The following is a 15,657-nucleotide window of genomic DNA, read 5'->3' on the forward strand; positions in this document are numbered from 1 at the left end:
ACTCCCATAACATAAATAAAATGTAAAAAATACCGACTACCCCTCAGCCCTCGAATAGACACACCTATGGTACGGTATGGTAATTTTAAAATCCTAGATGGCGTCCTTTGTCAGTTTTCGACTTCACAGGATTTTCAAAAAACTTGAACTTCACTGAGATTCTATTGAGTTGTTTTTCTATCCTACTCGTGTTATGTGAAACTAGAATGAGAGCACCTTAGTTGCCCAGCCCTAAACTCAATATGTTAAAATGCGCTATATGTTTGTGCTGTTGTGGGTTTTAAAAATATTTCATCAGCCTAAAAAGAGACTGTACCAGCTTCCTCTAAAACGACTTTCTTACCTCACAGCTGGTCCAACATACGGTAAAGCTTAAAGCTACTTGATGTTCAGTATGGCTAAGCTTTCAGTCCAAACTACTATAGATACAAATGATTGCTGTCACATGTTGTGCTAGATAATATTCTAGAGAAACCAGGCTTGCAAGGCTCCTTGCTGCCGTTAGCGTCCTGGATAGTGAGTCCGACTTCACCCACCCACCACAACACCCCTGAACATCAATAAATTTACACATTACACAACTGTACTGTGCCCACTTGCAGGAGCCTGTGCAGGATTTAGTGGCAACTTGCGTGAGGCTGCTGCTACCACCAGCTGAAGTCATCCAGCAGCACCCCTCCCATTCTTATGTTGTTGAAGAATATGCAGTTTTCTGTCACGCCACTATAAAAAACCTCGCATTTTAAAAACCTGGTGGAGCGGGCCAGCTTCTATGATGGGGACAGAATCCTTATGGAGATATAAAGGGTTCATTCAAAGCCAATAAGAACACAATGATTTTAGTTATAGGTGATTGTTTCACTAATACACAGTGAGTCGTTAAAAGGGGGAGAAATCTGCTTCCAATGTAACTTAAAAAAAATTAAATAAACTACAAACTTCTTTCATATAAACGCGCTGAGCAAAAGCACAGAACCTGAATAGACTTGTTACTCTCCGAGCTCCGTCGGGCATGTCAGAAAAAGGAAACAAACCTGTGATTTTGCTTCAGTAATCGGTACAGACTTAATATAGTCTTTGTTTTCTTCCTCCGCGCCTTTTCAATTCACTTTGAATGAAAACAGCTGTGAACCACCACCCTGCATGTTGCAGTACAAAAGTAGCTGTTGTTCTATTAAGTTACAGCCTGCACAGATTTCAGATGCACTGTTTGCCGACATGCTGCAATGTGCTTATTTTCTGAAATGACTCCCAGTCAACTGTGGATGATATCATTAAATTAAAAGGTGTCTAAATCCGGCTCTCGAACTGACTCCAAACATACCAATTAGAGTCTCCAGTCTTTGGATGGCTCTCGTGTCTAAAGTATAAACAACCATATTTAAGCGGTCTTATTTTGTTCCATCCTCAAACTTGTCATCAAAGTGACCATTGAATGTGCCATTTAAGGCTCTCAGTAAAGTGGAGACAAACAAAGTCCTGTCAGTCTGCAGGCACAGTGTACCAGTATTAAACATGTTAAAGGGCGTAACTCTGGTTTCTGCAACTTTGGAGACACTTTAATGGTTATGAGCATCAGTCCTATTAATAAAATGACATTATATTAAATTTAAGTGTAACAAAATGGAGACAAAATAAATCACTCAGGGGAAACGACTGTCTGCTTCAGCTCAGCTATGAGGGATTATTACATATACACTAGATTCAGATGGCGATGCCCAATGAGAGGACAAGTTACTCCATTCATACTAAAGTGCACGTAAATGTCTGTATCATATTTAATGTCAATCCACCCAATGGTCAGCAATTTCACTCAAAAACAAAGGCAATGACCTCATGGTTGGGGTAAAAAAACAGTTCTTTCTCCAATAACAGATGCTTTTCATGACATACACAGACAAAAAAAACAAATACACTGGCAGGTGGCTGACGGAGGTGGTGAACCTGTGGGTCAGGCTCCCCTGGAGTGCTGCTACCGCAAGCGTGGAGCGGTGTGGATGAGAAAAATAAAGAGCTTTCGATGGGGAAAAATAGATCAGTGATGCCCTTTAGCTGAGCTTTAATTCAAATAAAAATTAAATAAAATTATATTGCACTGGAAGTGAACTGCATTATGTGTACACTATGGCTAAATATAGTTCATAACTGTGGCTCCCTAGACAACAACAGGAAAGAGTTCACAGTGTGGTCATGGATAAAACCTTGAGATGATTGAAAAAGAGATGGAAGGAGACAGGACGCAGAGGGGAAGTGTTGAGAAGTACAGATGAAGGCATTTAGGGACTCGGGTACTGAAAGAAAATGAAGCCTTGGTAGTACGAGTCTATTGTGCATTCGTGCCTACGGGAGTTCATGAAATAAACCTCCCCTCTGACGGACCGACCACTGGGAATCCGATTACCATCTTACCAAGAAAAGAAAGTATTTCTGCCCACTATATCTTTCTTTCTGCTCACAAGAGACTTATTATACACCTGTGTGTCCACCACATTGTGACAGAACTGAGAGTCCTGTGAGACTTTCATTACACACCTGGGGTACGACGCCCCACATGAATAGCATACATCAGGAAGCGATTGCGTGCCAGACGTCACGCTGCAGCGATAGAAACATCTGCAGTGTCTCCCAAAGAAGATGAATTTGTTTACTGTGGGAGAGCTCAGAGAGCTTCCACCATTGATCTGGCTGGCGGTGTTGGCTGAGTGTTTGGGGGCTGTTCGAGTCAGGAGAGTCAAGTCAGCATGTCACAGAAAATTAACGGCGTCCTCAGACAACCCCACGGAGAGGCTTTCCAGGGAACACAGGAGCAACAGAAGGGCCCGGATGGGAAACAGAGCACAGGCCGAGGAGGCAGCAGCATCTCAAAGGGGGAAGGGGGACCAGCGGATTGAGCCTTTCATGTGGTGATTTCATGACTCCCTCCTGGAAATAATTTTATCTGTGTTTTGTTTTTTTATTCATCTTTGTCTGTCTCTGCTTATCTGCTGGCTCTTCAGTTGTGCTGCTCTGCACTGCAAACCACAGTCATTTCTTCAACAGAGATATTGAAAAATCTGAGGGGGGGGGGGGGAGCACCTTTGTATCAAGGTGCAAAAATTTAATTGGTTCCCTAAAATTTATTCCAGCAAAGTGTCTAATTTGCAGCTGAGAGTTTTTTCCCCTCCCCTTCGGACTAGGTGGATTTTCTGTCCCTGCGGTGAGTGACGGGCTGAACAAATTTCCACAGGTGACTAGGTTAATAGCTATACATCTGTCCACTTAGGATAGAGAACATCCCACAGAATATGCAAATTACGATATCATGAAATTATGTTGTTCCTAAGAGGACTCCCAGTGTAAGTGCAGCTTAATGTATACATACATTTACTGACTGATTGCCCCTTTTTTGTAGCAAAGTGTTAATTTCGAGCTTTGAAACCGTGCCTATATGGGGTGTGTGAGAGACTACGGGTGGTGGAAGGCAATGAGGCATGGGATAATTAGAAGAGATTGTGTCCCCTTAACCACTTTTTCCTCTAATAGCTGCCCTTCTGAAACGCTCACCCTAACACCGGAGACAAAGAAAAATCTCTTCTGTTTTAGTGGTGCATATTATGCCATGTCTACTAGCACACACAGCAGCTCGGGGGACTGTAATTATTTCCTGCCATTTCTCTTGAAGTCTATTTTCTTCTGCTACGGGTCGGCTGTAATCACATATATAAAACTTAATATAGCACAGACTGTTGAGGCTACCAAAAGAGAGCAAAATCACCCAGGAGCCATCATAGGGGCTAATGAAATTAAATCTTTAACAAGGTGAAGCAAAGTCCTTTCTCACAGCAGTCAAGGCCCTCAAAGGCGCTGCCGTCATGTCGACTCTTCCACATTTAATTACGTTTTTTAACACTTCGGCCTCAAGTGGCTCCGTGCAGCCGGGGGCCTTTGGGAGACCCCTGCAAGACCTGCACAGACTGGAGAGAACAACAACACCAGCTGCCGCCGCGTGTACCTGCATCCGGAGCGCACGTCCTCAAAAGCGCTTCTAGTAAGACCGAATCAAATATAGAGAGAAGAGCTTTACAGAAAACTGCAAATACAGCGTGGATAGGAAATCCTCCAAGTTTGTCCTGAAAAGTCTTTATTTTTTAATATAAAAGTGCTAAATGACAAAGTTAATTACAGCCTTATGGATGTAACACTTCCTAGTCTTACTCACACCTTTCAGTTTCCATCAGTCACATTTTGTATGAGGCTAAAGGTAGGATGCAGAGTTTCTTGAATTCCTCCAGCGTTATATGTAAAGTAGGTTAGTTTGCTGACACATAACATTCATACCTTTATGAAAACTGCTGCCAGAATAGAGAGAATGCCATTTGCCTGTGTGTTATCTTCTCTCCCCAGATCCTGCTTTATGCACAGGCAAGGGCACCAGTTTGGCCTCAGAACATCTACACCAGGATGATGTGCGCAAGTAAGATAGGCAAGCAGAGAAATGATGTGCACACGTTTGTATTTGTGTTACATATGCAGAGTGTAGGTGCACATGGTTGGTTAGAGATACATCAAAGATAAAACACAATTACGGTAAATTACATTAATTTTAAAAATGTGCCTTTGCCCTTGAAATGCTCATTTAAGCAGTCACACTCTCCTACTTGACCAAAGCTGTGTCCAACTAGATGTGACCGCATCGGCTTTACTCCTAACAGTCGAGTCACACAACATGTAAACATTTCCTTTTCCTGATAATGCAGCATTTCACGCCGAGTTTTCCCAGCCCAAAGGCTTTACGGGCAAATATCATGGTATTTCCATTTGTAAGCCCCGGGGCACGGCAATCTGGAGGGGACTGATTTGGACAGTCGGATCTACCAAATGTTTGGAATATGTTTCTCTGCCTCTGGGTTGAAAAACACATTTTCACTTTTTAAAAAAATGCATTTGTAGAATTTCATTGAACAGTATTTTTTTTCCTTTGGAAATGTCTAACAGATATAGTAGTGCTGGGCATAAACAAGTCTGTCTGCCATGTCAGCTGAAATGCTTCAACCACTAACAAAGTTACGTGAAGCAGTAAGTACATCCCGTCCTGTTCAGGAATAAACAAAATTAAATTGTTCTGTGGAAAAGGAAACTGGAGCAAAACACAAGACGAAATTTGATAATTTATGACTTTTGGAGAAATTACTTCTTGTACGCATTTTCCTCATTGGTTTGCTGAAATTTCTGACCGCTCTTCAATGCAACAGTCTTTCAGTTACAAGATGTTTGAGGATATTATTAGTTTCAAGTCTCCTCGCAACTTTTTAGAATTGGATTTAAACAGTAGAATCTACCGGAGGTAGATGTGACTGATACATAAACACACAGAAGACTGTAGTTAGATTTAAAAAAAATAAATAAATGACTGCAGGGCTGAATGGTTCATGGTTGGCAGAGTGTGTGAGTGGACATGTGGGCTGCTGGCTGTGAAGAGCAGTGGGGGCACTGTAGCTGAACTAAGCAGAGAGCCCAGAGTGTGGTGAAATAATCCAAGCAAATAAAGAGTGAAATCAGCCAAATCGGCTGCTGTGCTCCGGATTTGACTGACGAGGTGGTGCAGGGCAGCCAACTGAGGTGGAGCAGAGTGGATGACGGGTGAGAGAGATGCTGCAGGTGTGGTGAAGAGGACAAGGTGATAAACTTTTTAGCCAACTGTGAGGTCAGTTTTGAAATCCGCGCAGTGATCGGCTCCCTTTTTTTACCTTCTTTATTTTAGGGCTACTAATACCACCAGTCATCCAACTTTTCCATAATGATGTTCTTTGACAATAATTAAGTTATAAGTGGATTCTAATAAACATTTTAATGAAATAAATCATTTGCAATGTTAAGAAATCCCCTAAAATGTAATCGTAAATACTCATTTTGTCAAATCTTACTTGTAATTGGAAACATTTGGTGAAAATGAATTCATTACGCCCAAATATTTGTGTCCATTTGAATAGTTTTGTGCTTATGCAGAGCTTATTTAGAAAAGTATACAATCTGTGCATCCCTCAACCCCCCCCCGTATACTGTAGGTCACCGCAAATGGAGGAAGCACCACAAACCAAAAGTAGGGTTATAATGAAAAGCAGACAGTGTCTGTATTGGACACTTTGTTTCACTTCAGCTCTTTGTAGGTTTGCTTTTCGCGGTGGCTGACTGATGGACTAACAATAGTGCAAGAAGAGTAGCCACAGACTCTTATACGGGTTCTGCACAAGACCAGCATACATGCATTAAAAAGCCATTATGTGTTCATCAGCAGATGGACAGATGTCTGTCTATTTGCTCTGCTCTTTTTGAAAATGTAAGCATTACATTTGACCCGCATCTATCTGACTGTTGATATAAGCATCTTGACACTAACATTTTCGCTCTAGAGGCAAGCCCCAAACAAACTGGCAGATGGCAGAAATCTACACCACTTGTAGATAATTTTCCTTAGAGTGAAATGATTTAAATCCCCTGCCAGACTGAAACACACCCTCAACCTTTTTTTCCCTTGAAGCCTTTAAAGAAGCCTTTAGATCGTGCCACGATAGCAGCCCCCCCCCCCCCCCCCCACACACACACACTTCATTAGCAAAGAGATATACAGAAACTCAGTTTTAGATATTTAAATAAGACAAGTTGCTCCTATCATTCTCTGTGGCATCAAATCTGCACATGAAAGTGTGATAAATGTAGGGATGTGCTTCATTTTTGTCATGCTAGTGATCTTTTTTCTTTATTTAAAATACTGTGGAACACATCCAAAATAATGTATGAACCAGCGGACAAACGGCATTAAACCTGAGGAACAAAACCAATTTCTGCTACAGCAACAACAACAACAACTGCTTCATTATGACAGCAAAGACAGACACATTAAATGGTCCCAGTCTATCCCGGAGGCTTTGTTCAAATTCAAATTCAAATTCAAATTTTATTTGTCACACACACACAACCATACACAGTATGACATGGGGGTGAAATGCTTGTAGCTGTACAATGCCCGACCATTAAATGACAGAAGAAAAGTTTTACAATATTTACAATTTACTACAAAAATTTACAAATTAACTTAGGAATTTACAGTAAAGAATGTGCAAATAGCAGAAGAGATTATAAAGATAAGGATTATAAATTATAGGAATTATAGGATTATAGGAAATGTGTGGTGGTGCGTGTGGTGACGTGTGTGAGAATCCAGTCTTATAGCGACGTGTTTGGGAGAGTCCAGTCCTACACCTGGTTCAGGGCCCGAATAGCCTGGGGGAAGAAGCTCCTCCTCATTCTCTCTGTTTTGGCCTTAAGGGAGCGGAAGCGCTTCCCAGACCTCAACAGTGAGAAGAGTCCATTGTTGGGATGGGAGAGGTCCATCATAATCTTCCTAGCTTTGGACTTGCACCGCTTGGTGTAGATGGACAGCAGGTCAGGGAGCTCTGATTGAATGATGCGTTCTGCCGAGCGCACCACCCTTTGCAGATCTCGTCTGTCCTGCTTGGTGCTGTTCCCAAACCAGGTGCAGATGTTTGACGTCTGAGTGTTAAGTTTTTGCCGCGGTGGTCAGTGTTTGATCTTGGTCTACAAAGCCCGACAAGGCTCCATCAGTGCCCAGGAGCGCCACGGCGGCAGCTGTTATCAAACCGCCAAACATCAGAGGAGAAACAGTCCCCTCTGTCCTTGACTCCGGCACACACTTATTGAAGGAAAAAGCCTCCAGCGCTCTCTGTGCTTTCATAAAAAATAAATGCGGCATCAAAAAGGGCAGGTATCGGGTATCACAGTGTTCGGTGTATGCACAGTCACAGAAGCCACTGAATATAATACTAGTGTTATTGAGATCCCATATGTCTGCATTATTATCAAGTATGACAATTAGAGACACAGCTGCACCTCCTGAGGCTTTCCTTCTCTGTTCATGCGGCATGATGTTGTGATTTTCTATACAATATAAACAGGCAGCAAGTCACCCTGCAGATGGAGCCACGATAATTAGCAAGCAAACACAGATAGCTAAGTATACATTCCCCACATCACAAATAGCCGAGTCGGTTTGCTTTTCTCCATCCTTACCTGGCAACATATTCCAGAGCTTTACTTTATTGTCATCTCATGAATAATCCATTTGCTGCGGAGCTTATCAAAAACCCCAGACTCAAACAAATCTGACCGTTTTTTTTGCAAAGGCTGAGAACTTTCTTTCACCCACCCCTCCAAGTAATAAAACTTCCGTAAGTCGTTTGATGCTCTTATTAAAATATTTTTAAACCTCAAATTATCTTCCCAAACATGAATTCTCAAGTGAAGGACTCGAGCGCGTAGACAAAGCGCCCGCGAGCACACCGCCAAAGAGAATTTCGAAGAAGACGAGCTTGAGCGGAGCTGGAGGAACGAGGCCGAAGAGGGGCCAGCAACAGTTACTAGATGTGTTGCTCTCCGAAGGAGCAGCTGACTAACTCTGAATCCTAAGCAGAGGAAAGTTGTGCGTTTTCTTTTTCCTCGAGGCACTAAAAGACCAGTTGTGTTGTCTGAGAGGGCCAGATGGGTCTGCGCTCTGTGACTAAAGTCTGGGCACACGCACACACCTCCAGGACCCTCAAGCTCATCAGCATTCACAGTAAACGCTTGCTGTTTCCCCCCTTTTCTCTTGTCCTACACTCATTTTCTCCTTTTTCCTCTCTGCTGATGGCTCCATGGGGAGGACTGGAATCGTTACTGTTTATCCAGTTATTCCTCAAGGAGGTAAAAAAAGGAAAAAAAAAGAAAAGAAAGAAAGACAAGGAAGCTCAGCCAGCAGGACACAGACACTCAGAGACTGATAGAGAGAAACAGAGTGAGAGGCTAAGCAGACAAAGCTTGGACCTTTACACTGTTAGCAAACATTGCGGTAGGGAAACCAAACACCGCCACCCAGACAGCATAAAGCTTAAGGTTTCACTTTTATTCCCAACAGACTGAAGCAACCTTCCTACAACTGCTCTCAGATTTAAACCCTTCAATCCTGTTTCACATGGATCCTGCAAAAAAGGTTTCCAAGCTCCAAAACACGTTTCCTGCCTAAACAACAGGATGATGTCAAATAGTCTCAGTTAATTTCAGTTCACTTTCACTTCTGCAATGACTCTTAAGTTTCATAACCAATACAGACCGGGCGCATCACTGGATCAGTCAGTAATATGTGTGTGCATGCAGGGAAAAAAATACAGGAAACCTGTTGGGAACACCTGCGCTGCTGCAGTTGGTGAAGCTCTAAAAGAGGGTGAGGAGAAAGAGAGGGTCACCCACATATCGTCGTAGCGCCTCGCTTTGTTCTCGTGCTGAGAGCACTTCAGTGTGCTGTTTGATAAATGCTGAAGTACGCGGAGAAAAAGTAGCAGAAGAAAGATAAAGTCCGTGCAAGACTGAATGTGGCCACAGCTGTACTGCTGGTTTTCTTTTTTATTACTGATAAACACGATGAAAAGCCTAATTTAAAAAGAACCCCGATGCTTCAAAAAGCACAAAGACTAATATTTAGTCAGAACCTTAAAATCAGGCAGACACTAATCGTCGTCTCTGAAGCTCATATTTTCACAAATCTTTGCGTTTTCAGATTAGAAATCTGTGGTTAAAATCTCCTTGACTATTAAAAATTCAGATTAAAAGCAGCAAAATATAAAAAGATAAAAGTGTTCAGAGTTGGTGATTCGACTTAATTATTTTGCAAAAATACCAAACGGCGAACAATTCGCAAACACAAAGAATAAAGAATAAATCCTGCATGTGCTGCAGCACCTTAAACTGCAAAACCGGATGGCCTAAAGGTGGTTTCAGGCACAAATGGAAAAAAGCAGCCCGCGCTTTGACATCAGATGACAAATCTCAGTTCAACCCACAGGCAGCAGAAATAATTTGTTTGTGAGGGAAATGTAATGAAGAATTTACGTTTCTGTGCTTAGATTGCCGCCCCGCCATTAAAAAAAAAATTAACTTTCTGATTGTTTCTCTGACAGGACACCTGGGATAACGTTCTCTACTTCCCACCTTCGCACATTTTATCTTCCGCTCTCGTCACACAGAATTAAAACCGTTTTGCTTTTGTCTGGGCTCAAGCTGACATTTCTACCAATCTTCCTCCGAGGCATTTCACTAAGTTGTTTTACAACATTTCCACCCTGTCGAGCCCAGTTTGAAGCAATGACGCAGTAAAAATGGGGGAAAAAAGGAAAAGAGGTTAGAATAATTACGTTTTAAGCCATCTGGAGAATTTTCTTCCTGTGGGTGTTTGAGTGACAGTAAATACAGTATAACTTAAAGTGGCATTAAACAGAAACACTCGACTCGGGCTTTGGGAACGACTACAAAACAAAAGCTGCAACAATATAACCGAGGCTTTGTTTGCTCTGGGAAAATGTGAGGGAACTATTTTTTTCCCCCCACAGTGTAAAAAAATAAAAAGCAGACTTTTTGAAGAGATGTGTGGCTCTCAGAGGCTGAGGAGTAATGAACCTACGAAACAGCACTGCACATTAAGACGTTTATGACGACAGTGCCGATGCTGAGGTTTGGTGATATTTAACAAAGTTTTGAGAAAATGGTTTGAGTCATAAAAATTTAAGGGCTAGGCTTGGGTTTGTAACAAGGGGGGGAGATGTGACTGTCAACGGGAAACTGAAAACAAACAGCACCGTTACTTCCTCTATCACTCCAGACTGACTCATAACTCCTAACAGCCACTTTAGAGTTTTGTCTCCTGATCATAAAAAAGGAAAGTTTGGCTTTCTGGTGAAACAAGTCATTCCCCCCCCCACCCACTTACAGGCCTTGTTAGGGACTTGTCCAGATTTTGGGCAGCAAATATCAAAGGTGTGTTGAATTAGATCTTTCTGCATTCGTCCAGGGAACAAAAACTACAGATAACAACCGTCCCATATCTGTCAGCTGTGTCCCTGCCCCTCATATTTATGACCCGGTTTATCCCATAAACTCTTCACATACCTGCTTGTCCTTGTCTTTAGCTTTCCCGCTGCCCGACACCCGCGACGAGGTGACATCACGGGGGATGACAGACATTTGGTGCAGTGGCATGTTCATCCCAGCAGAGCCAACCGGGGGGGACGCTCACACACACACTTCCTGTCCCGCTGCCAGAGCAAAGGGCATGTTGGTTTGAACTACGAGACCTTGCCAGCACCGCCCCTGCGGAGGACACACATTACATCAAAATTAAACATGAGCATCGTTTTCTGTCGGAGCAGCTGGAGAGATGAAATGCAAATGTGGAGTAAGAAGCAAGAAATGACAGCCCTGAAGTGGTACAGCTGCATTTTAAACACTCAAGTGTGTTTTCACCTGGTTTGCTCATTACTCGATTGACTTCTTTAGGGATTCTTCAAGTTTTTTTTTAAGTCTAAGTTGATTAAATTCAAATGCTGACGAGTGTGAGTCTTCGCATTAGAGAGCCAACCTCTAGAGTCTGGCTATTCATGTGTAAATATACCTAGCTCTTTTTATTTATGGTAATGTGGCTTCAGTTACATATGATGTAAGGGAAGAAGGAAGGAAAAAAAGGATGTCTATACAACAGATATCTGCATATGAATGTGCAGCATTTGCTGGCAGATATTTGACACGGGAGGCTCTCTGTTGGTTTAGTTTAGTTAAAGTAGTCGTTTATGATAGTTTTGTATTTTCTAATTAGCTTTTTTCCCATTTTACTTTGACTTTTGCATGTTTCAGTTTAGTTTAGTCAACTGTAAGAATCTTGGTTGTAGGCACCAATCACATTTGAGCACTGCTGAGTTGCAAGCAGATAAAAGGCCCGTGTGGAGACCCTATTGTTAGCTGAGACCTGAGAAAACCTAAAATACTAAGTGCTGATGATGTGTTGATCATAAAATTTAGACTTGGGTTTTGTTTTGTAGATTTATGCTGCATTTATGTGCAAAACTGAGTATGCATAAGTGTATTCTTAGTGATTATTATGAGGCATCTGTGTATTTTAAAGACATCTATGTTGCTGTATTTGGTGTTTTATTATCAAACTTATTTTACTAGTTTACGATTTTAAATCAGAACAAAACGAAAGCATTCCCCATAATCACCTCTGCCCTTCTGACCCGGAGTACAGTGTTAAAGGACCTTCAGACTTTCCTCAAATCCCAAAAGCACAGTCAGCTACGACTTTCCAAAAGAGAGCCGTCTCTGAACAGCACGAGCGCCGAGTGAGATATATTACCACAGGGGTGATTTCCAAAGTGTAAACCATATCACTGCATGAATTCACTTTTGTTTTTCCAGAAACCTGGATTCAGACTTTCTGCAGCAGTGACTGGTGGCGAGTCGGTTTCTCTTTCAATCTGATTGAGTCAGAGTCATGAAAGCAGCAGCGGCAGCAGCGTGGGACTGTCCTGTGGAGTTACACAAGAGGTTTTACACACGGGTCGTATTAACTTCAGTTAATGCAGCCATCTGTACTCCCACTGACAGCAATTAAGCTGTAGCTCCTTCTCACCACTAGGCTGTATATGTGACTGTGTGTGTGTTTGCACGCAGCCCAGCCTGCCAAACAAACCCTCAAGCTCCACAGTATGAAAATGACTGGATTAAGACACCAAAAAGCAAGCGGGACAGATGGGAGGTCAGTAAAATGGCAGTAATCAGAAACCAGTGCAGGAGGGGGAAAAGCGGGGAGGTTGGTGGCGGCACTCATTCAGGGCTTCGGACTGAGAATGCCACACAGTCTCACTGAGGAGACGATCAGACCATCGCAGCCAGAGCTGTCACTTCAGCTCATCACCGCACTGTATCTGATAAGTAACTCAACAAGATGGAGAGGTGATTACGCACCATCAGCAGACGCATCAGCTTCTTGTGCAACAGCTGGCAGTCTCAGCTTGATGTCAGTACACAGTGTGGGGGAGGGCGGTGTAATAAAGAGGCAGCAGAAAGCACCTCGGCACCCAAAAACAAACAAAAAAAAACAAAAACCTACTCTTAAGTGAACGAACAAACAAACTGCAGGCTTGTCTCAGACCCAGTGGGAGAATCAGGGATGCAGTAGAGAGTGCAGAAGTATCACAAACCAGGATGAACACCCTAATGCACAATCGGTCCAGAGTGTAGCCACTCTTTGCCTTTAGACTGTTATAACATCATAGATGAATATCACACAGCACTGATATGGCAATAAAGTGTGCATCATGTCTGCTTTCCTCTTGCTATAACACAGCATTTTGATTTAAACATGCAGGCAGTAATGGTTAATACACCAAATTACCAGAAAATAGCAATGCACACTAATTCAACATGCAGAGAATACATGCATATTCATTGCTTCTTCTCCCCTCTTATGTAGGCGGTTTATATCGAAGATGATCATCTTGCACCATATTTAGAATCTCAGAATCACTGATGCCGTCATTACTGTGGGAAACGTGCTGCGACAGTATTATGAGATACTCCTTCTTTCTCCACACGTAATCACTTGTGTAATTGTTTATCCTTGCAGATGCTCTAGAAAAAATACATAAATACATTGATTTTTATAAGCAGAGGCACTGAAAACAATAACTGTATCAGTGGAAACCTCCTTTCGTTTAAAACATCCAAGGCTGTTCCTAATGATCAGTGCAACTGTTTGCAAATTATGCACATTACTAAACGCTTAAATAATACAGCCTTAAATTTGTTTACAGCTTCATAATGGTGCATAATAAACTGTTTATTTTTAACATTTCTGTTGGGTTAAATATACATTTTGGCCCGTCTGTTTTTGAAATCAGTGAAGTAACAACAAATGCAGATATTTCACCAATGGCACAAAGAGGCCCTGAGCGATTAGGCGATTACACTCTCATGATTATTAGGACCTGAACCCAGCTGAATACTTAGCTAACTCTTTGAGGTCCACACCAAGAAAAAAGCAATGGAAACATTTTTTGTTTGCATTTCTTATTGACTTGGGTGGGTAATAACCACAATCAATTTTGTTTTTCAATAGACCCTGTAGTTTTTAAAATATTGATCTCTACCAAATGGTTGAGCTGTCACTTCATGGTAAAAGTATGAAATGCAAATACAAGTACAGTAGATAATACATTCGAAAAAAAATCAAATAAAGGGCCAAATTATAATCAAATTAATGACAAAAACTATTCAGGGCATTGGATACAGTTTATTTCTAGTAGCATACCAGTGATCATTGCTGGTTTTCATTCCATCAAAGGAAACTATTATATCAAACAACAAAATACATATTTTTTTAATCTGCAAATGAGAAAAATATTCATATTCAGGCCACGTCTGATTGAATGCTACTGTGCAAAATCATTTTTCGTTTAAAAAAATAAAATAAAATAAAAACAGTGGAAATCAAGCACATCTGCTTGTGGTTTTGGTCGTGGGGCTCTTAGGGTGTAGCATTTATTCTGTGGTCTTGGAGAGCTGAATCATGGTTGTCCAACTCTAGATGCTGGCTTGTTAACTTGGTTCAGACACAACCAGGTGGAATCCTTTTGAGAGCCATCGGTTTCTGGTCCAGTAGGGCACAGTCTCTCTTGTAGACCAGGTATTCAAGTCAAGGATGTATCCGAACAGTGGAATATGCCATCTCCTTAACTTGTAACTTATAACTTGTCTTATACAGGTGTAATATAATATCAGAAAGCTTAATTCCTCCCATATGCTAATTAAATACAGGATGAGTGATTGGCATGGAATGGTGATCTTTGCATTGGACTCTTTGCTCCACCGTTTGACCGATGAAAGAGGCATGAACCCACAGGCATTGTTTAGGTTGACACATTTGGTGTCAAACGATTTTATTGCAATCAGAGCTTCATCAGACCTGTAATCAAAGGCTCCATGGCCCTTCTTCATCAGGTCTTTGTCTGCCATCAGGGAAGCTCCACCAGTGCAGTTTGGTCATACAGTACCAATGCCCCTGACACCCAAGGTGGTGTGCAAGTTCTGGCCCAAGCTGAAACTTGTGAAGAGCTGAGGTTCTTTTATGGGTTTGCATACTCTTTTTTACAACTTTGGCCCCTTAGCGGTAGCTTCTGTTCCTTTTCACTGAGGGGAGCATTGAAGAATGTAGATCCCCCTTGATACAGCAGCAAGTCGTGGATGATGCCAGATGAACTTGGCCGAACAATTTAAAACCCCACTCATCTGGTGGAGAGTGCCAGCCCTGTTGGCTTCATATGAAACCATGACCTCAAACACACTGTGGTTGAAGGTGGATGGTATCATGCCACAGGACCATGTGATTTTTAGCCATATAATTGTTTAGCATCCATATAGTACTTGTTAAACATGAAACTTCCTGTTTGGGAGAGGGATAAAAAGAGCTAATAGTTTACATTCACAGTGCCTTCTGGTGGATTTTTTTGGGCATTACGGATGTAAACCAATTGGTAGAAAAGACTCAATAAGGTAGGTCTAGTTCAGTGAAAGCCTCAGTTAGATATAGGGCCTGAAAATGTGCTCTACCAATTGGTTGAGCAGAACCCTAAAGGGCTAGTCTGGGTTTGCTTTAGACAGCAGCCCGCCCACTCTCACCATCATCAATACACAACAGCAGAGTTTCAAAAACTTTGAGAAACTATGCCAAGGAACGCTGAAGCTCTTCTGTAAGTTTGTCCCAGTTTTTCCTTTTATGTAACATCCATCTCTACACAACCC

The 15,657-nt window shown here is 42.0% G+C and overlaps 1 protein-coding gene across 2 annotated transcripts in view; it reads right to left on the minus strand.

Annotated features, from left to right (window-relative positions):
- The window catches only part of marchf8 (membrane-associated ring finger (C3HC4) 8), a 94,906-nt gene that overhangs the window by 55,264 nt on the left and 23,985 nt on the right, over positions 1-15,657 (minus strand). For both annotated transcript variants that reach the window (XM_085428101.1, XM_085428102.1), the window contains exon 2: positions 10,972-11,172. In XM_085428101.1, the coding sequence (XP_085284227.1) occupies positions 10,972-11,067 (96 nt within the window). In that variant the 5' untranslated portion in view covers positions 11,068-11,172. The remainder of the gene's footprint in view (positions 1-10,971; positions 11,173-15,657) is intronic.

This window comes from Rhamphochromis longiceps, linkage group LG13, assembly GCF_057381845.1.
Source record: "Rhamphochromis longiceps isolate RC_006_pf linkage group LG13, R_longiceps_female_GT1.1, whole genome shotgun sequence".
Lineage (NCBI taxonomy): Eukaryota > Metazoa > Chordata > Actinopteri > Cichliformes > Cichlidae > Rhamphochromis > Rhamphochromis longiceps.